General features: G+C 41.1%; 1 protein-coding gene across 3 annotated transcripts in view; it reads left to right on the top strand.

The window, feature by feature from the left end:
- The window catches only part of SVIL (supervillin), a 492,709-nt gene that overhangs the window by 335,475 nt on the left and 135,380 nt on the right, over window positions 1–21,854 (top strand). Inside the window, exons 9-12 of one of the 3 annotated variants that reach the window (XM_030199260.1) lie at window positions 3,966–4,859; window positions 5,221–5,391; window positions 6,166–6,200; window positions 19,987–20,048. In XM_030199260.1, the coding sequence (XP_030055120.1) occupies window positions 3,966–4,859; window positions 5,221–5,391; window positions 6,166–6,200; window positions 19,987–20,048 (1,162 nt within the window). The remainder of the gene's footprint in view (window positions 1–3,965; window positions 4,860–5,220; window positions 5,392–6,165; window positions 6,201–19,986; window positions 20,049–21,854) is intronic. The other 2 variants (XM_030199261.1, XM_030199262.1) reach the window with 2 other exon arrangements.

Genomic DNA, 21,854 nt, shown 5'->3' with positions numbered 1-21,854 from the left:
TTAGTACTTTAAATACTAACTGGCAATTTTTGATTTTTATATATTATTGTAACAAGCCAATGCAAGGAAGCCAAAACCAGAGTTATGTGCTCTCAAGCTCTACAACTGAACAGTTCGGCAGTTGCATGTTGTGCTAATTGCAATGAATGAAAATGATGGAGGGAACGCCTAAATATGTGCCCATTGCAATAATCAAGTCTCCTCAATACTGTAGCCTGAAGTGTATACTTTGAAAATTGGAGGAGTAACAAAACGCATTTGGGCCCAATATTCAGCACTATTTAGCCAACCAGGAATGGCTCCTGGCTGGTTAAATACTGCTTAGCCGGCTAACCGTTAATATTCAGTGCGAGAGAGACGGTTATCTCTGCTGAATAGTAGCACTTAGTGGCTAGCCGCATGACTTAGATGATTAACGCAAATATTCAGCATTAATTGGCTAAGTTTAGAGGTTAAAATAGGCCATATAAAAAGCAGGCCTGTCTTTAACTGCTAAGCATTTAACTGGTTAATTTGAATATTGGCTGAAGTTCAAAATTTGTATTACAGTCTGCCAGACTTTGGTCCAAAATGCCTTACTACTACTACTACTTAACATTTCTAAAGCGCTACTAGGGTTATGCAGCGCTGTACAATTTAAACGAGGAAGGACAGTCCCTGCTCAAAAGAGCTTACAATCTAAAGGACAGGTAAGCAGTCAGTCAAATGGGGGAGTGTAGGTTTTCTGAATAGAGGTAAGTGGTTAAGTGCCGAAAGCTACAGTGAAGCGGTGGGCTTTGAGTAAGGATTTGAAGATGGGCAGGGAGGGCACGTGGCCTTAATGTTGTAGCAGTAGTATAACGTGTACCAGCATCTTTATTACAAGACCAACGCATGTTAGAGGAAGAAAGTTTAGCAATAAGCATCTTTTGCAGCATCCATAGTGCTCAATAATCGGCAGAGTTCATTGATTGGGTGTAACTAACTGAATCTCTCGCAGTTTTCGACCATAAGTGTATCCATTCAGAAGAAAGTGCAGAACCAACTTTCTTCTCCCGTGTTACCTTGGGTCCTATTTTGTTAATAACCAGTTATAAATGGAAGAGGCTATATGGCCAGTGAAGCATAAGGTTAAGGCCCACTCTAGTAGCAAAGGAGAAGTGTTGGAGTGCTTGAAAGGTGTAGATTTGGTCTCCAATCAATTAATTGCAACCACTTAAATAGTATTAGTGTGAGAGGTGATATTCTTGTACCAAGGAAACAAAAATATTAATGTTAGAACCTTCTACTGGATTACACTCCACCTATATATCCTTTTTACACCATACCAGTGAACAAATTTTCTTTTTGTTGATCTTTATCTGGGATAATACCAAATGGTTGTGAGCTCTGCTCAGTGCCAGGGGCAATCTTTTATTTTGTCAAGATCCTTTAAGAATTTATGAGCGTTAACAACTATCAAATTTGTTTCATTGTCTCTGGCAAGGGTAGTGTTGACCGCCACAATTCTTGCTCCACTAGGATCAATTGGGTTGGTATTCTATATTATTCAGCAACCAGTATATTTCTTGATGTGTAATAAAAGCTTTATGATGTAACAAAAGTCTAGTAACCAAGCTCCTGTCTGGTGTTTGGGCCTTTAATATTTTGAAAGCAATTTTCAGTTTATTTGCCCATAAAAATTGGAGGAGTAGCTGTTCTGTAACACTTGGTGTAGTTAAGTCTTTTATACTTGCAGTAAAAGAAACCAGGCAACGGTTCAACACAAAGCTTTTCCCTTAATTACACCCAAAGCCCAAGAGATTTCATCTGCAGTAACCATACAAAACACCTGTCATGATGTGCTAGCCAATGGTGTGAATGTAAGATCTATACTGAGATCGATAGATGCACAAATAATTTTCCTTGCAGCTTCTGCTGTCATCTTGCTCCACTGTGATCTGTTCAAAATGCAGCTGCACGATTTACCATCCGTAGGTCACTATGATTGTAACCCCTCTTTTCATGTCATTACGTTAGCTTCATAGCCACTTCTGCATGCATTTTAAACTTCTCTTCCTTACCTACAAATGCATTCATTCACTGACTCCTCACTGCTTATCTTCTCTCTTCCTACGTTCTTTCTCATAAATTCCGTTCATCTGGCAAGTTACTCTTTTTTGTGATCTTTTCTTCCATTGCTAATTCCTGTATCTGCTCTCTTGACCATTCTACACTGTATGCTTTGAAGTGCCTCAGTTGGTGTGTCATGGTCCTTCTCTGATGATGAAGTCCAGAATAAAAACGCTCCCCTTTTGAGGTTTCTTTTACTTCTTGACCTGTTCCGTCATTCTCCAAAATCTGTGTCATTTATTTGTCTTGATTCTAAGCTCGGTTGAGTACTGAACAGTGCTGTGTATACTCGGTAGTGGTTTAGAAATAATAGTACTAGTGATAGAAAATCCTGAAAACCCATCTGGTTTGTGGGCCCCCCAAGAACTAGAGTTTGAAACCTCTGGTCTAAATATTGTTAAAATGTTCTAGGTTAACCATCACACTTCACAAGTTTTAAGTGGGTACTATCTGCTACTGTTTGTGTTCTGCACTATAAGGGGGCACCCAATGGAACGCACTAATCATCAATTCTATAATGACATCTGGACGCCAAGATGGCATTGTGGAATACCAGCATAACCTGCATTTTCTAAAATCCATGCAGGGAATGCATGTGCACGCGCTGGTTACGTGCAGCAGGAGCAACCATTTTATAATTGTCAACGTTTAAAACATCATCAGAGGCAATTAGAGAACATACGTGTGCAAGTGTCGGCACAGGTTGGCATCTTAGAACCTAGATGTAAGTGCTGACACTTAGATGTGTGTCTGCCATTTTGGAAATATACATGCCTAAATGCTCCCAATTAAGTATTGAGCCTGCAATCATTCAGTACGCTTTGTTTCTTTTTTTTCGGGGAGGGGGGTGGAGGAGGAGAGTAGGACATGGAGATTAAGGGGGCAACTTTCTCTAATCCCCCACTCCTCCCTGTAGAGTTCTGATCAAAACAAGCACTTTTACAAAACCTATAAGTACCTTGGAGCAGCTGTAAATCTCAATGTTGATCACGGAGATTATAGACATGCATTTCCCTTCTGAAATGGGGAATACATGTGTATTTTGGTCCTGCCCAAACCATGCCCCCTTGCCATATGCATGTATTGCAGATTTATACATGTGAATCCTGGTTTTCTAAAACTTGGTTTTCAAAATTTGATTTATGTGTGTAAATCATCAGTAAGGTCATTCATGTATACGAAGATCTGTGGCCATTTTCTTGTGAAAGGAAAGGCAGTTTCTTCAGTTTCACATACATTTTTCCTAACGAAGCAGGCAAAGGGGATTTTTTTCAGTGCTTGCTGACCCCACTCTAGGCTTGTTTGTATATCTTAAGTATTGAAATTATGCTTCCTGTGTTTTGATATAACCACAAGAGACTGGCAGTATGCAAAAAACAGAACCATGTTGCAAATGACACTCTACACCTGTTTTCTAAACTGTGCATTCACTTTGGGGCATGTTTTTTTTTTTTTTTTTAAAGCAATGGTGCCTCCTACTCTGATCCAGAATGAGTAAATAATAACAGTAATTTATCCTGCAGACCAAATAGTTCAACCAATATTTCCAATTTGTAGCTCTATAGTTCCCTATATCATATTGAAATGTGAATTCTTATTGGCTGAGCAGTAAGGGTATGGCCCAAAAGCTATCACAATTGTAGCTCTACGGAAAAAGAAACTCTAGTGGGACTGACCAGGAAAAGGGAAAACATTTTAAATTTGAAATTCAGAGAGAAGGAATACAATATACTACTACTACTGTGTATGAAAGAAGACTGTATGATAACTTAGCACTATGAGGTACCACTGCTTTAAGTAGAATAAGAGCAGTAAATTTTTCTCCTAAACAGCTCTTGATGATTGCTGTTTAATCCTTTTCCCTTTTTCAAAAGAGTAAAAATTAGAGAGAGATTGGTGAAGGAGGAAGGCGTTTGTGGAAATCTCGAATTTGGCTCAGAACCAGTTACGGAAAGAAAATATCATCCAGTGCCAGTTCACCACACACCTCTCCAGTCTGAAAGTTCAGCTTTTGATAGAGTTTCTAAACCAACGAGTTCCATTCGTCAACCAATTTATGGCTACATTCAGCCTTCAGACCTTCCATATACTGCTACGACAGTGACATTGGACAAGCCAGAGAATGGCTTATTGAGCAAACCTGTAGAACCAGCCAGCATCTGTGCTGTCAAAAAATTCCCAGCAGCCAGGGAGGCCAAGATGGACATAGGTGTTCATTTGCACCAGAATCCCAGATCTAAACTGGATAATCCAACCTTGGGCGAATACAGTCTTTTAAAAAGCAGAGAAGCAGTTCTGCCACCTGATGTTAGTAGACAGGAAAAGTCCAGCAATGATTCCTGTACAAATCAAGAAGAAAAATTTACAAGTAATTCGTCTATTGTTATCAAGCCAAGAAGTAGTACTTCAGCACACGAGTTCCCGGTCCACAGGGTCTCTGATAGCACAGAGAAAAATGAGCCTACAACACACCTACAAAGTACATCTGTATCTCAACCAGCCATGGCAAGAGAGGCAAGAGGTCTTACCCGTGAAGTGTCCACAATGAAGCATAAAGTTCTTACTCGCTCACTCTCTGATTTCACGGGTTCTCCAAAGCTTGAGGTTTTTAAAAGTAAGGAACCAGAGGTGAAGAAAGAAATTGAATTTAAGAGTTCTGAAGCACACCTGCCCAACGGCGAGGTTGGCATGCTCAACACAAAAGTCTCTGTTGCTCAACTCCGTAGCACCTTTCTGGACACAGCAAATGTTGGCAGGAAAACTGACCCGTAGGTGACGTTTCCAAAATATTTTAGTGTGACACTTGCATGGCCTTGTCAAATGACAAAAAATGTCCGTGTTTGTTTGTTCCTCTATTAATTCACAAAGCTTGGCTAGCAGCTGGTACACTTGGGAGGCTGTTAATACAGTGAGCAAAATCCTGAAATTCTTGTGCTTTGCTAATGCAGGATCTATTGTAATGAGAATGTTCTTCCTCTTTCCTGACTTTGCATGGAATGGGCATGCTGAGTGATGATTTCAGTGGTTGTAGTGAATTGGTATGACATGCTTGTATCTGTATTGTATACTTCACTTCTTTTCTCTGTTTTTCTCTTTCTGCATTTCTGTGACTATGCTATGGTTTGAAAGTGAATCTCGGGTTGAAAAGCCCACATCAGGTTTTGATATGTCTGCCAGTACTGACCGGGAAAGAGGGCCTCGAAGGCCAAGGCGCTATTTTGCTCCTGGTGAAAATAGAAAGACCTCTGAGAGATTTAGAACTCAACCTGTAACTTCAACAGAACGAAAAGAATCAGATAGGTAGGCCCTCGTGTTTGTGCAACTTGTTCCGTCGCTTCACGTAAGTGCTTTTACGTGTGTAGACGTAGGATACCGCTTTTCACCCTGGGTTAATGATGCTGTAACACGATACAAAATTGGCAATGTCCTGTAAAAGTGTACTAATGTATGAGCTGTAAAGACCCAAACAAGACGTCTAATCTGTACAGTGTTTTAACATATCCTTACACCTTAAGTAGAAACTACTGCTGCCATATCAAAATAGTTAGATACTCACATTATATCATTAAGTGCTGCAACCCATTAGCTGAAAAAGACACCAATCATTAGGAGGCAAACATTCTTCTTTTGCTTCCTGTTCACACTGTGTATTAAGGATGTATTGGCTTACTTGTATGCGATCAATAAATTCCAGTATCCTTGTACCAAAAAGAGACCAAGTGTCTGTATGATTTTTGCATACCCAGCTTGGTTGATTCTGCAGTTCTTGGATTGTGGCTAAAGTGTTAGTGTAGGTTGAGGGTAAGTACTCCCTAGAGCTGCTGGTTCCCTGTCTTTCATAGTTCCATTCAGTCACTTGTCTAGTTGTTTGTGTGCGATTGGCATGTCTCGTGCTTTTCTTTTTTCTGCTGTGACACTGCATTTAGTAAAGAAGATATTTGGAACGATGTTCGAAATATCTGATGGTTTGCTTAATTTGTCACGTGACACCACTGTATGAAAAATGTATTTTTGGCTAATTCTTTGTAGCTTGATTTCATCTGATACATGTTTTCATTTTTCCATCTTCACTAGGTCTCCTTTGAGCCCTGAGGTGCCAGCTGTTGAAGGCGAGTCTGTTCGTATGCTCTTCCCTCTCCTCCCTGTGCATATGTCTCTTCATTACAAAAGATGGGTGCTTTGTAGTAATCGGTGATTAAACACCAACTACAGTTCATGGTTCTTGATATTTTTATTGCCAGTGGGCAGGGGCGTAGCCAGACAACAGATTTTAGGTGGGCCTAGGCAAGAATTGGGTGGGCACCAAGTGTTCTACCCCCCCCCCCCCCCCCAAAAAAAAATATCTCAGCTGGTGGGAAAATGCTTCTTTCCACCTTGGCAGCAGGCATGCACTGAAAACTGAGCATGCGCAGCTGCCGGTGTCATGGAGAGTAGCGTTTTCGTTACCATCTGGGGAAAATCTTCAGCTGGCGGAGCTTGGGATTCCCTCCAGTTATCACTAAACATGTGCTACTGTTGGGTGGGCCTGAGCCATAAATGGGTGGGCCCTGGCCCACCCAAGCCCACCTGTGGCTACGCCACTGCCAGTGGGGAACAAACGAGGCCATTGGGGGTAATTTTGTAGCAGGGGTCTTCAAATCCTTTTGCACTTCTAAACTATCTTTGGCTTCATGCTATAAAACAGGGGCCCTAAAATCCAGTTTTTGAGGTCCACAACCCAGCCTGGTTTCAGGATTTCCACAATGAATACGATTGAGCTCTACTTGCATGCACTGCTTCCATTGCATGCAAATAGATTTCATTCATTGTAGAAATCCTGAAATCTAGGCTGGATTGTTGACCTCAAGGCCTGGATTTTAGGGCCCCTGTTTTATAGCATGAAGCCAAAAATAGTTTAGAAGTGCAAAAGGGCACCTATTTTATAAGGATAACATATGCAGGTATGTGCTATTTAAAAACAAATAGTAATAATAATAGGCAGCAGACCCCACACCCAAATTTAAACCTGGTCTGAAGGTGGTGTGAATCTGCACATGGACATTGGTCAGAGTGGAGGTGGAGCTGTAAGGTATAGCTACAGGAATGCCTACCTGCAGAATGCATATGCAAATATGCAGCCATGCTGTTTTGTAAAAGCCCTTTTCTGTGTGGAAAGCAGGCTTTACATGCAGAAAAAAACTTTTTCAAGCCGCTCGTACTGCAGGAACATCTGTGGGCTTTGCTCCAGTTTTCAAAGGGAAAATTTGTGCATAGTATCACTTTGAAAATTGCCCAAGGCAAAGTGTTATGTGCAAAGACTTGCACCTTCTTTTTTGTTGTAGATACTTTTATTGTTTTGCTTAGTCAATTAACCAAAGATTGCCTTGTGGGCAGGTCACGTCAATCCATCTGTGACCTAGTTTGCAAAAGAGGATGCAGCGTGGCTGGCTCTGTACATGCCAGTGAACCAGGTAAAAATCACATGAGCAATTGGTGGAAAGGGGAAAGGTGGGTTGGCCAGTTTTCAAGAACAGTGTGGCTTTCTGCAGTTGGTCCACTGGGTGTCGTAGATGCTGTGCAGCTCTTTGAGATTGCATGAGTGCTAATATACAGTATCATCCCATTGGCTGATATCAGTTCTTGAGTTTTATATATTGTTTGGGGGGGGGGGGGAGGTTGCCCCAGAGCTCATCTTTAATCAGCAAAATTTAATAGAGGTCCACCTTTACCCAGTGGCATGAGGTCAAAATTTTAACTAACCATAATCAGGAACCACAGCTGGGACTCTGATCTCCCAGAGACAGATGCAACTTGCTAGATCTTGGGACTGGGATTCCAAAGAAACTTGGCCTGCTGAGGGAAGAGCTGTTGATCACTTACTAGAATCATTGATAATTGATTTTATATATTTATAAATTAATGGGGGTCAATATTCAGCTGACTGTAGTTGGCATTTCATTAAACACAAACTGCCAATGGCTAAAATAAACCTAGATATTCAGTGCTGGGTCATGTCAGAACTGAATATCCAGGTCGTTGTTGGTGCCCTGAGGGTATTGTACCCGCATAGCTAACCAGCCAAAGTTATAACTTCTGTTTATGCAGTGCAACATGCCCAATTAGCTATACAGGCACCAGCGCAAATATCGCCAATGGCCCCATGACTCCACCCTTGAACTATCCTGGCTGGAAGCAGACAGTGCCACAGCAGGCAGAAGGGATATTTGGTAGAGTCATCCAGTTACGGGCAGCTGAATATCCACTCCTACTTGCTCAGTGCAATTTAACCAGGCAAGAAGCTCTCCTGTTTTGGTTACAATTTTTTGAATATTGACCCCTCAATGTATTTTTCAATTTGCGTTTATACATTGTAACATGCACTGAATGTCATCTTACCTACAGGAAGGTGTGACGCAAACTGAAACTAAATTAAACTGGGGTTGACTTTTTTCAGGAATTGTTATCGGCAACATACAGCATTTCCATATTCCTGTGTTCCCACAGCTACTCGCAGCAAAAGAAAGTCTCTCTTGTTTCTAGCTTGCATTATCTTACAATGTACATACATATTTCACATTAATACAACATAAAATCACAGAAGCTCACTAAAAGCAAATAATAAAATGCTAAAAGCAAAATCTTAATATATAAAATACACATCTTTGGTACAAATAAATACCTTTACATAAACCATTTTGATCGCAACCAGAGAAAGGCGGTATATCAAACCCTATCCCCCTCCTCTCCATTGCCCCATCACAACACCACCCCCCAATACCCTCTAAAGCTGATATTCCTATAAATTAAATAACAATCAACAAACCGAAAAAGGATGAGCAGACCTTCAGCTTCCTCCTAATACAACATTATCATTTATACATTTCAAAGTGTGAATACTGCTGCTGAAAATGCCTGTGAATGAGTCTTGTCCAGTTGAGTTAGGCAAAAAGATGGAATATCAAGTAAACACTGACCTCCTGGCATCTTACGTTGAGACTCTTTGTCAATAATTAATTGACCCAAGCCATAGCCTTTGCCTGCCTCCTCATGGTATTTCTTGGTATACTTTGCTGAGGGTTTCATGATACCTTTTATGTTCCAGCTAAATGTCATCAGTGGTTATGTAATATTCTTCCACCGTGTGGTTCACAGCTGGTTGCAGGACCTCATACAAATGTGGCAGATTCTCACACATAGATTGTAGGTAAAAGTCAAAATATTTTTATTTATGTACATACAAGAAGAATAATCAACCCTTTTTCCCTCACAGGGATTGGTACCTGCCCCTCGCTTGGCTATACTCTTCAATATGCAGTAACATCCCTTATCATAACCATAGTTCCAGTAGCCAAGGAATAATTAGCCTACCTTGGCAGTTTTCAGTTACTGCACACAACCCTGGAGGCAAAGATTTCAGACTTCTTATCATACAGGAATGCAAGGGCACTCGTCTTCCCTGGAGGAGTGGCCTAGTGGTTAGGGTGGTGGACTTTGGTCCTGGGGAACTGAGGAACTGAGTTCAATTCCCACTTCAGGCACAGGCAGCTCCTTGTGACTCTGGGCAAGTCACTTAACCCTCCATTGCCCCATGTAAGCCGCATTGAACCTGCCATGAGTGGGAAAGCGCGGGGTACAAATGTAACAAAAAAAAAAAAAAAACTTCCTTCAGGTACTGCAGCCAAGCCAGAACTCCTTAGGAGGATCCTTGTTCAGGCTCCTCCTAGAATCCAGTTCTCTTGGGGCCCCTCTGATCTACTCTGACCCAGAGCAATTAACTACCTCCTGACCTGATCCCCACCCTTCTGACTCAGCCTCTGATATGGGAGGTTAGCACCACCTGCTGTAAAGTGAGGGAGTGTTCTTAGGCACACCTGCCACTATTTATTATTTTATTTATTTATTTGCATTTGTATCCCACATTTTCCCACCTATTTGCGTGCTCAGTGTGGCTTACAATACATTGTAAATGATGGAAATACAATTGGTTGCAATACGATTATGGGTTACATTATGAAGAGTTATATAAGACAGAGTAAATTCAGGATATCATCTGGGAAAAGAACAGCGGAATATAACAGTGGTGAGTTGAGAGGGGGACAAAATAGTATCGAGGGAACATGGAGGTCTAACAATTTTATCTGTGGGTGGGGTTTTAAGAGTGGTGAGAGTGCGGGAGAGGAGATTTCAGAGAGTGTATTGGTGCGTATCTATTAGTTTGTATGGGCTTCATGTGTTTTGATCCTTGCCGTAGATTTTCTCAAAGAGATAAGTCTTCAGTAGTTTGCGGAAGTCGGTCAGTTCGTGGATCGTTTTCAGGTTGCGTGGTAGTGTATTCCAGAATTGTGTGCTCATGTATGCGAAAGTCGATCCGTGCAGTACTTTGTATTTTATGCCTTTGCACTTAGGGAAATGGAGATTGAGGAAGGTTCGGGACGATCTTTTAGCGTTTCTGGGTGGCAGGTCTATTAAGTCAGACATGTATGCAGGGGCTTCACCGTGAATGATTTTGTGGACTAAGGTGCATACTTTAAAAGTGATGCGTTCCTTGAGTGGTAGCCAGTGTAGTTTCTCCCGTAAGGGTTTTGCGCTTTCGTATTTTGGTTTTCCGAAGATGAGTCTGGCTGCTGTATTCTGGGCTGTTTGAAGTTTCCTCAGTATTTGTTCTTTGCATCCTGCGTATAATGAGTTGCAATAGTCCAGGTGACTGAGTACGAGTGATTGCACTAGACTGCGGAAGACAGATCTTGGAAAGAATGGTCTAATTCTTTTCAGTTTCCACATGGAGTAGAACGTTTTTTTTTTGTTGTGTTGTTCGCATGAGTCTCGAGAGTTAGGTGGCGGTCAATAGTGACTCCAAGGATTTTTAAAGTTTCTGAGATTGGCAGATTTAGTTTAGGTGTGTTAATGGTGGTAAATTTATTCGTGTTGTATTGCGAGGTAAGTATGAGGCATTGAGTTTTTTTCTGCGTTCAGTTTCAGTCGGAATGCATCTGCCCAGGTGTTCATGATGTGTAGACTTTGGCTGATTTCGTTAGAGATTTCATTGATGTCTTTTTTGAAATGGAATATATATCATTATCGTTACATCATCGGCATCTATATGTGGATTAAGGTTATGGTTTGATAGAAGTTTTGCCAGGGGGGTCATCATTAGATTGAAAATAGTTGGTGATAGGGGGGATCCTTGCGGTACTCCACAATCAGGTGTTCATGCATCAGACGTAGTTGAGTTTGATGTGACTTGATATGAGCGTGAGGTTAAGAACCCCTTTAACCAGTTTAGAACATTGCCTCCGATGCCAAAGTATTCGAGAATGTGTAATAGGATTTCGTGGTCTACCATATCAAAGGCACTTGACATGTCAAATTGTAGCAGGAGTATATTGGTGCCGGTTGCAATCATTTGTTTGAATTTGGTCATTAGGGTAATTGACACTGTTTCTGTGCTGTGATTTGACCGGAATCCTGATTGGGAATCATGTAGTATGGAGAACTTGTTGAGGTAGTTTGTGAGTTGTTTGGTAACCATCCCTTCGGTTATTTTGGTTGTTAATGGTATAGATGCTACTGGTCTGTAGTTTGTTATTTCGCTTGTGTTTTTCTTTGGGTATTGGGGTGAGTAAAATGTTTCCTTTTTCTTTTGGGAAAAGTCCGTTTTGTAGCATGAAATTCATGTGATTAGTTAGGTCTATTATGAATTGTTGAGGGGCTGATTTCATGAGGTTGTTTGGGCAGATATCTAGTTTGCATTGGGATTTGGCGAATCTTTTGAGCGTTTTAGAGATGAGGTCCTCTGATAGTAGTTCGAATTCGGTCCAGATTCTGTCTGCTGGGTATATTCCGTCTTCTGGGTCTAGACAATTTAGGAGTGTTGAGTATTCAGTAGGGCTGGTGGGTATTTTGAGCCGTAGTTGTATGATTTTTTTCCTTGAAGTATTTCGCGATGTCGTCGACCCCTGGTGTATCTTTGCTGTTGTTTGTTACTGGTGTGGTGTCTAGCAATTTGTTTACAAGGTAGAAGAGTTTGTGTGTGTCTTTGTAGTTTGGTCCAATCATTGTTTTATAGTGTATCTTTTAGCCTGTTTGATGGTGTATTTGTATTTCCTCCGGAGTGATTTCCAGGCATTCAGTGTGTGTTGTCTTTCTTTTTATTCCATGTGTGTTCTAGTTTTCTGACTTGTGTTTTGAGTTTTTTCAGCTCTTCGGTGAACCATGAATTAGTTTTTTCCTGTGTGATGTTCTAGTTTGGATTGGGGCGATTGTGTCTAATGTTGTCCTACATATGTCGTCCCATTCTTGGAGGAATTGAATGGTGTCTGTATTTGTTGACCATTCGTTTTGGTAGCCCTGTTGCCAGAATGTTGTGGGGTCTATTTTTCCTCTCGTGGTGTATGTTGTTCGTTCATGTTTGTTAATTGCGTTTCTGTGTATTTTTCGCCAGTGGAGGGAGACCATCGCTTTGTGGTGGTCTGTCCATGGTGTGGGTGTCCATCTTGTATCTGTAAGTAGGAGGGTTGAGTCTGGGTCGAATTTGTGTGTAATGATGTCCAGTGTGTGTCCTTTTTTGTGTGTTGGTTGATTATTAGGTGCGTGTAGATCCCAGAGTTTTAAGAAGTCTTTGCATTCTTGTGTGCCTGTTGAGGTGTCGTCTTCAAGGTGTAGGTTGATATCTCCTATTATGAGGATGTTAGAGGCAGAGACACATGTATTGGAGATGAAGTCCATGAGTTGCGTTTGGGAGTCTTTCCATTTTCCTGGTGGCCTGTAGAATAGTATTGTGTTGAGGTGTCCTTGTAGGTTTGTATGAGTGATTTTTGTTGAGGCAATCTCGAGTTGTGGTGAGGTGGATTCACCAGTGGTTGTTATGGTAAACTCAGATTTGTAAATTATGGCTATTCCGCCACTTCTTTTTCCATTTCTTGCCCAGTAGGTGATTTTGTATTCTGGAGGGCATGTCTCTATGATGGCGGGGTCTGTAGTGCCATGGAACCATGTTTCCGTGATAAACAGAAGGTCTAAATTCTCTGTGGTAATCCAGTCTAGTATGTCTATTGAATTGCTTACTGCTGATCTTGCATTGATGTATCCTATTCGGATGAAGCGGTATGGTTCTGTGGGGAAGTTAGATGTATTTATTTTTATTAGTTGTCTGTTTTCTCAGTGGTTGAATTTGTCGTTGTTGTTTTTCTTTTTTTTCTTTCTGTTGGTGAGGTTCGTATGTGGAGTTTTTTTCCTTTAGGTTGGTGGTTGTATTTTTGGTCTGGTGTGTTGTTGATTGTTTGTACATAGAATTGGTGGATTGTGGTTGGGTTGTTATTGATGTTAGGGGTGGTCCATGCGTGGTAGATTATGGGAGTGAGGTAGATTATTATCAGTAGCTTGTTGGTATTCATGTTGGATTTTGTAGATGCTATTCGTAGGAGTGTTGGGTATTGTTGGTGATGTCAGTTGTTTTGTGGGCAGTGTTCGTGGGTGTGTTGGGCGGTGTTGGTCAACTGTCTTAACAATTGGTCCAGGACAGTGATTATATCTGCAGGTATTGCGGTGCTTAATACAGGTAGTCCATAGCAGTAATTAATTCAACATGGTATAGCAGTGCTTATTACTATCGAGTTGAATCTTACCATGTGTTTGAAGGCGTTAGTGCAATTAAACGTTTGAGCTAGCATTTAAGTAGTAAGGGTGGCATTCAATTGTAGTGCAGGTGCTTACAATATATAGGGTAGGCAGATAGAGTCAAAGCTTAGAAACAGAACAATATTAGAGGCTTTTGGTGTGTGTTTGAAGGCGGAATTGCAGAAGCAGAGCAAAAGCTAGCAGGTAAAGGCAATTTTGCTAGATCAAAATCAAGGTGATAAAGCAAAGTCGAAAGCAAGCAGGCAAAGCAGGCAAAGTCATATGCGTCCTAGCAACAGTGGTAGCAGTGCTTATCGGGTCTTTTGCCAAATCAAAAGGTAATTTGCAAAGTCAAGCAGGCTATAAAGCAAAATCAAAAGCAAGCAGGCAAAATCAAAGGCAATTTTGCAAAATCAGGCAAGGCTATAAAGCAAAATCAAATCAAAAGCAAGCAGCCAGAGGCCCTGTATCTCCTTATATCCGGACGTTTGGATCACGCTCTACGGTGCACAACTTGGATGTCCAGAGCAGTCCGGGAGCGTTTTGGCGTGGGAGCTCTTTTCCAGGGCTCCTATCCGTCGATCATCGGGTCTGATTCGGGTTTACCGGGGGTGGGTCACAGGATTGGTAAATCGATCCCCGCGTGATTGCCCGGTCCCCGGACCTCGTCGTTGTGACACACACCCCTATTAGGAACCTACTTATGCTGTCTAAAGCAGATGATAGCAGTTATGGAACAATAGTCTTGCATGGACTGCTCAATTGTCTTTTATTTCTGTGCATGTCTACCACTTTAGGTAGATGAGTGTAGACTGTGGATTCCTAAGCTTAAAGATGGACTTGTCCTTTAGCAACCCGTCACATCCTCTGTATCTGTTCTAAGCCATGGTTCCCAAGTTGGCCCTGGAGTACCCCCTTGCCAGTTAGGTTTTCAGGATATCCATGATGAATATGCATGAAAGAAATTTGCATATAATGGAGACAGTGTATGCAAATCATTTTCATTTATATTTTATTTATATTTTATTTTTGTATTTATTACATTTGTATCCCACATTTTCCCACCTATTTGCAGGCTCAATGTGGCTGTGGATATCCTGAAAATATGAACGGCAAGGGGGTACTTCAGGACCGACTTCGGAAAAATGTTCTAAGCAATCTCATTTTCTACCAGAGCACCGACCTCAATCATTTCTGCCAGTTTGCCACCCCAAGCATTCCCTACCCCATCCCTCATGTGTATGTGAGGAAATTGGCCCACCCAGTCTGCCAGGCAATTTGTGTCATACTTAATACACATTTCTATCCATACATTAGTATTTTATTTATTTTATTGATTTATCACTAACACTTTACCAATAATATAAAAATAATGGAAGATAAGGACTACAACAACCCCTCTAGTTTGCCCTGTTTAATTCCTGGTGCAAAACTATAGAGCCCATTTGATCCCTGGTTCTCCCTTTGCTACTTTGTATCAGAGGGATCCTAGGGATGGAGGAGTAGCCTGATAGAGCAGTGAGCTACTGCAAACCAGGTTTGAAATCTCTCTGATACTCCTTGTGATCTTTATTTAGCAGTTGTTAGTCCCCATACATCAAAAATTAAATGCTGAAAGCCCTCTTGAAGCATCTTATTTATATGTATTCACATTGTTTTTAATGTTGTGCTCATAAAAAGAGATGTTATTGGTATTCTATGGTGTCACAATCAAACGTCTTGGCATATTTTAATCATAGCACACGTCCATATTTTTCAAAGTTCAAAACTGGTGAAAAATTATTCATAAACTGAAAAAAAATAATCATTAAATTTGTAGCTTTCGGACACAACTGGTCACTTAAATGTGATAACAACTGTTGTACTTAACCTGCTCGGATCTTTGACAAGTCACGTAACCCTCCAGTGCCTCAAGTACAATCTTGAATTGCAAGTCCTTTGGGAGCAAGGAAATAACTTTTGTACCTGAATGTAACTCACCTTGAGTTACTACTGGAAAGGGCTAAAACCAAGTCCAAAATCCCTCCCTTCCTTCCCTTCTCTTGCCTCCTGTGGTTATCCCATTCTGTCTCCCATCATCTTCTTGAGAGACCATTCCATGCACCCACTACTATTTCTAATGTTAGTACCTGCATAGTTTGGAGGATTCTTTCCTCTGGATAAGGGTTAGTTTCTTCTGTGGTGTTTTGACCTTTGAAGATTGTAACTTAATTCAAGAAAGCAAGGGCCAAGCACAGATGATCTCTAAGGAAGAGGATGGGATAGTAGAGAATAGTAAATGGTATGGATGGGCAGACAGGATAGGCCATATGGTCTTTATCTGCTGTGATAGTTTATGTTTTATAGTTGAATGTTTTTTTATTCTGAACTTGGTATACCGCCTTATTCCAACATGTGGGTCAAGGTGGTGGTTTGCAATTTTAATTAAAAAATGCATGAAAAGAACGCCAATTTATCAGATATCATATCATATGCTATCTTTCCTTTCCTCTGGGTCTTTTAAGTTCCATCTATTATTGGTAGAGACCCTGCACCATTTTGGCAGCCCCTTTTTTGGACTACCTTCAGCCTTTCTTTAGCTTTTTACAGATATGGGTTTCAGAATTGAACACCATGTTTTAGGTGTCTCACCAATGCCTGACACAGAGGCATTGTCATCTTTCACCGGTTATTCTCCCTATGACTCTGGCCGCTGCCTGATCACACTGCTTTATTACCTTTTAAGGTCATTAGACCCAATCACTCCCAAGGTTCCTGTCTCAGTGCGTATTAAAACAATACCCTATACAAATGTGTGCATTCAGCATAGTCTCTTACCTCTGTACTATGAACTGGCAATTGCTATTCTACCAGGGCCAGTCTTAAGCAGGAGCAACATCATTGGCTGCACAGAGCCCAATGCTCCCTGGGACCCTGTGCTTAACTAAGTCAGCTTTACAACTGGTGGCTGACCAAAAGTTAGAATCTCATTGCTTTCCATTTCTCTCTCCATCTCTTCCTCTCTCCCTCCCTCTCCCCTTTGGTGGTTGTGCGCCTCAGCAGTGACTCTCTATACTCAGCCCTTACAGCTCCTCCCTCTCACTCTGGTCTGCACAGGGCCCCATAGTTGCTAAGGCCCAATCTATGACTCTGCTTGTCTCTACTTGACAAAGTTCCTCTGGTTTGTTTTTTTTCTCTGTACTTGTACTTTTTGTAAACCGCTGTGGTGTTTTAAGGTGGTATAGCAAGTAAATAATATAAACCCATTAGTATCTCTTCTGCCCCCACCCCTAGATCCCACTGTGTAATGAGTCCTTAGATTTCTGCCCAAAACATGAGCTTGTATTTTTAGGTTTTGTTTTTTTTTTTTTTTGGGGGGGGGGTTGCATTTGCTCTTAACTGCCAATCATTTAATTACTCCTCAGATCATTTATTTATTTTCATTTTCATAAATTCTATGTCACACTTTAAAATCAAAGGTTACAATATAAAACATTCACACTATCAAAGAACTCAACAAATAAAACATCACATAAAATCATAAATCTGTCAATATAAATATAAACAAGAGCAAAACCTGGGAAACTGCTAAAAAACAGACTCAATCCTATCCATCAATAAAAGCTTTCACAAAATAAAAAGCTTTCAGCATTTTCTTAAATTGTTTATAATCAGCACAAAGCCTTAAACCTGGGAAAAAGTTCCATAAATTTTTTCAAGCTATTGAAAAGGTATGATTCCGTGTTTCCGCAAAACGACAGGTTGAAACAGCTAACTGTTTTATTCACATAGACCGTAGGTCATGTCGTGGTTCATACGTACTTTTTTGTTCACTCCACTATGTTACAGGTCTCAATGTCATCTGCAAAAACAGCAAACTGTCCCTTCTAACCCTGCCATGGAATCCCTTCTGACAGCTGTAAATGTTTGAGCATCTTCAGAGAGCATCATTTATTTGATCCAAGTCAATCTCTCTTGGTTCTTACAGTCCAGCTCTCGGTCTCCATCCAAGTCTTGCACCCAAACTTGGTAGTAACACTCAAACTTTGAGGGGGTCTTTTACTAAAGATTAGCTCGAGTTATCTGTTTCAGGACCCGTAAGAATAAAATGGGACCTGCTGCATATAACTCAAGCTAACCTTTAGTAAGAGACCCCCTGAAATTGTCTCAACATCCATTCATCTGTTCAATATTAGGTTTATAACAATAACCCTTTCTTGGAAGCCTGATATAGCTATACCACTGTTTTCTGCACACGGACATGTATGCTCCCTGCTTTCCCCCTTTAAATTTTCATATAATTCAAACACTCAGCCTCTTATTTCTTCCATCTTTCACCCGCTTCCTGCTGTTATCACTGCAGACGCTGTTTCAGACATCTACCATATTCTCACAAAAGGAAGTAATTTATCATGTTTCCTCTGAACTTTCCTCCTCCATATCCCAGTCCTTGAATTTCCTCTCTCATGGAAATTGCACCTTCCCCATACATTGTGTCTGTTTGTTGTTGTGTGTCTTTAAACTGTATAAAATGATTAATAGTAACTCAGTCATACATTAATAAGGCAAAAGAGCCCGCTGTATTTCAGTAACATGTTTCATGTTAAAATAAACAGGACAGAGTTCAAAGCATTTTTCTGGATAACCGCGCCTGCTCTCTGGATAAGTGCTCTTAACCAAGATATTAAGAGCAGCAGTCACTGTAAATATCCTTACAGTATCTGCACTGTGTAGATCAAGGAGGTTTTATGACAGGAGTTCTCTGGAATTCGTTACCAGAGAATGTGGTAAAGGCGGTTAGCTTAGCGGAGTTTAAAAAAGGTTTAGATGGCTTCCTAAAGGAAAAGTTCATAGACCATTATTAAATGGACTTGGGAAAAATCCACGATTTTTGGGATAAGCAGTATAAAATGTTTTGTACTTTTTTGGGATCTTGCCAGGTATTTGTGACCTGGATTGGCCACTGTTGGAAACAGGATGCTGGGCTTGATGGACCTTTGGTCTGTCCCAATATGGCAACACTTATGTACTTACATAGATGGCATGAGCCTATTTAGCCCATTCTATGGATGTAGCCAGTGGGTGGAGCTTACCCCACCATATTGTGTGACCCCAAACATTCGCAGACACTATTGAAAACAATAACAAGTTGTGAGGTTCATGACTACCTGTGTGTGTGTATTTTTTTAACCTCGAGGGGGGGGGGGGTCCTGGGGCATGAGTCATGGCCTGCCGGTATGGGCGCTCTGGAGCAGCAGACTTTTTTGGAGCCACGGGAGACTCGTTTTTTGTAGGGAGCAGCTTTAAGAAAGGCCCCTGCTCTTCCTGAGTTATCGGGGGCCTAGTTGTGGGGGACCCTTTCAGAGGGGGGGGGGGGGACACTCAGATTACATATGGGAAACTTGCAAATTTAAAAGAACGGTCAAATTAAAAAAAAAAAACTCAGGCAGTCATAAACCTCAGAAGTTTGCTATTGTTTTCAATAGCGTCTGCAAATGTTTGGGGTTTGGGGTCACACAATATGGTGGCTGCCTGGGGGAGATGGCTTCAACCTTTTAATGTCATGAGTGGAGGAATGGCCTAGTGGTTAGAGCCACCTGTCTTGACATCCAGAGGTGGCCAGTTCAAATCCTACTGCTGCTCCTTGTGATCTTGGGCAAGTCACTTAACCCTCCATTGCCTCAGGTACAAACTTAGATTGTGAGCCCTCCAGGGACAGGGAAATACACAGTGTACCTGAATGTAACTCACCTTGATCTACTACTGAGAAAGGTGTGAGCAAAATTCAAATTATTAAAAAAAAATGATGACTTGTATCATAAAACTTCATTGGTGTAGATAGTGTTGGGGTGGAGAGCGGATAGAGGCAGTGTGGTTCTGGAATTTATCTGGCTAGGGACAGTATTCAGTTTGCTATTTGGATAACTTATCCAGATAGCATAAGACAGAAGCTGTCCTAAGTAATCCAGATAGCAAACTGAATATTGCCACTGTCTGAATAAGTTCCATTCTGACATCTTCATCTGGATATGGTACGGAATATCTGGATATATGTTTGTCTACTGCATTTGGCATTTTGAAAAGAAGCGCTAACCGCGGTGGCTGAATATTGATCCAAAAGTGAACAGATTCCTACTTCTCCTTATTTTGCTGTATTTCGCTTCCTTCCAGCTCTCTGGTGAGATGCGGTTTTGTCTTTCTTTTTTAATTGGACTTCTGTTTTTAATTGCACATAGATTACTGTTCAAAAGATTTCAGGCTATGTTTTTTTTCAAGTGCTCTGTTTTCCCATGTTAATTTGTTGAATGTTTCTGCTTTCAGATGAGGAAAAGATGGATGATCGAGCTAAACTAAGTGTTGCTGCAAAACGGCTGCTTTTCAGGGTAACAGGAATTTATTTTTCATGCTTATTTTCTTTCCTAGTGGTAAAAAATATTTCTAAGATAATACCTCAGATTGCCACAGTTCTTCACAAAATACACTAAGCATTCTTCAAAAATATAATTACTCTGTGCATGTCAATAATAGGAAGGAAAAGCCTCAGAAAAAAAAACATATTTAGCACCTTTTTTTCACAGTACTTAATGGTTCCTATCATAGGCATTAAAATCTCCTATATATCTTAGAAAAACCTTTTCCCACACTTCTTTTCGTATATTTTTAATGCTTCAGACATCAAAAATCTGGGTTCCTTCTGATATTGGCCAGTGTTTCACAGTGCTACTTCAGGGAAATTTTGGACCAAGTAAGAAAATGAAGTATAGAAGATGAAAAGAATTAGATCCACAGCTGTACAGATAGCGGCTGAATATCTCCAATATCCCTAGAGCTAGACACAATTGTCCTCGCTCAGCCCCAACAATTGTAAGATTTTTCAGCAGCAGTATCTGTATAGTGCTGCTGAAAGTTCATAGATAGAGGACTTGTTCATAGAACGGCAACTGCTATACAGAACAATTATGATTAATTGACATTCTTTGTGCGTCAGATGCATTAAAGAAATCCAACTCATTTGGATGAACTTTGATATAGAGGAAAGAGGTGAGGTAGCGACACAAAGTGGAACTCAAAGTAACAAAAATTTGTTTTTGTGCAGCTGGTTGACTGGAAGCAAAACTTAAGAGGAGGTAGCTTTTAGGGAAAGGCAAATAAGTGGCAGTGGAAAAGAGGTCCTACAAGGCCCGATAAGGCACGTGGGCTATGACATACAGGTTTGGACCGTACAGCAAATGAACTCCGAGGTGAACAGTGTGCATATTCTGTGCAATTAGAAAGCATTAAAATGTTCTTGTGTCAAATATAAAACAGATGATGTGGAGTCAGTTTGTAGACGGCAAGACAGACTAGGAGGCTCAAGCTGGAACCAGTAAAGAACAGATTCCATAAAAACATTAAAGTTTCCTCAGTGCATCTTACACAGGCCATAACCCTGCTCCTACAGAGAAAAACAAAGAGTCTAATATTTAAAGGGTTTTAACTGGATAGGAGAGTCTCCTGCCCAATTATACCTCTCTGACTGGTCAGTTGCTGATATTCAGTGCTGCTGAATATCTCCATTAACCAGCTATTCCCTAACCAGCTAGGCTAGAGGTGACCTAGGGTGGAGTTTGGGCAGGGCCACAACTTAGCTGGTTAGCAGCGATATTTGGTCCACTAACTGGCCAAGGCGTGAAAGGCCTACTGTGGGACATGCCGAGGCATTCTGTGGTAGTTTTCCACTTCCCACACACTAATCCCGCACTGGAAAATTATTTTTTTTATCTACTAGCGCAGGAGGCATGCTCATGGGCGGAGAGTAGGTGTGCCTGCGCTAATCGGGTAGTGTGGGCACATTACCATGTGGCAACCCGATTAGTATGGGAGCCTTTACCTCCTCGTAAATAGGTGATGGTAAGGGCTCACACAGTAATTGCCACACGCTAATTAGGGAAATTAGTGCGTATCCTTTACAAAAATAAAATTAGAATGCGGCCATTTTTCTGGTGCACTAAAGGCCACAGTGTGTAGGAAACCCATATGCTAAAGGCAGCACGGGACACCTTTTAGCATGACTTAGTAAAATGACCCCTTAGTGCAGTGGTAACCAAACCTGGTCCTGGAGGCACCCCAGCGGCCAGTCAGGTTTTCAGGATACCCGCAATGAATATTCATGAGAGAGAAAACCTGACTGTCTGGGGCGCCTCCAGGAC

Source organism: Microcaecilia unicolor, chromosome 1 (genome assembly GCF_901765095.1).
Source record: "Microcaecilia unicolor chromosome 1, aMicUni1.1, whole genome shotgun sequence".
Classification (NCBI taxonomy): domain Eukaryota; kingdom Metazoa; phylum Chordata; class Amphibia; order Gymnophiona; family Siphonopidae; genus Microcaecilia; species Microcaecilia unicolor.
The sequence above is the reverse complement of the archived record's forward strand: the minus strand, read 5'-3'. Positions and strand labels throughout refer to the sequence as shown.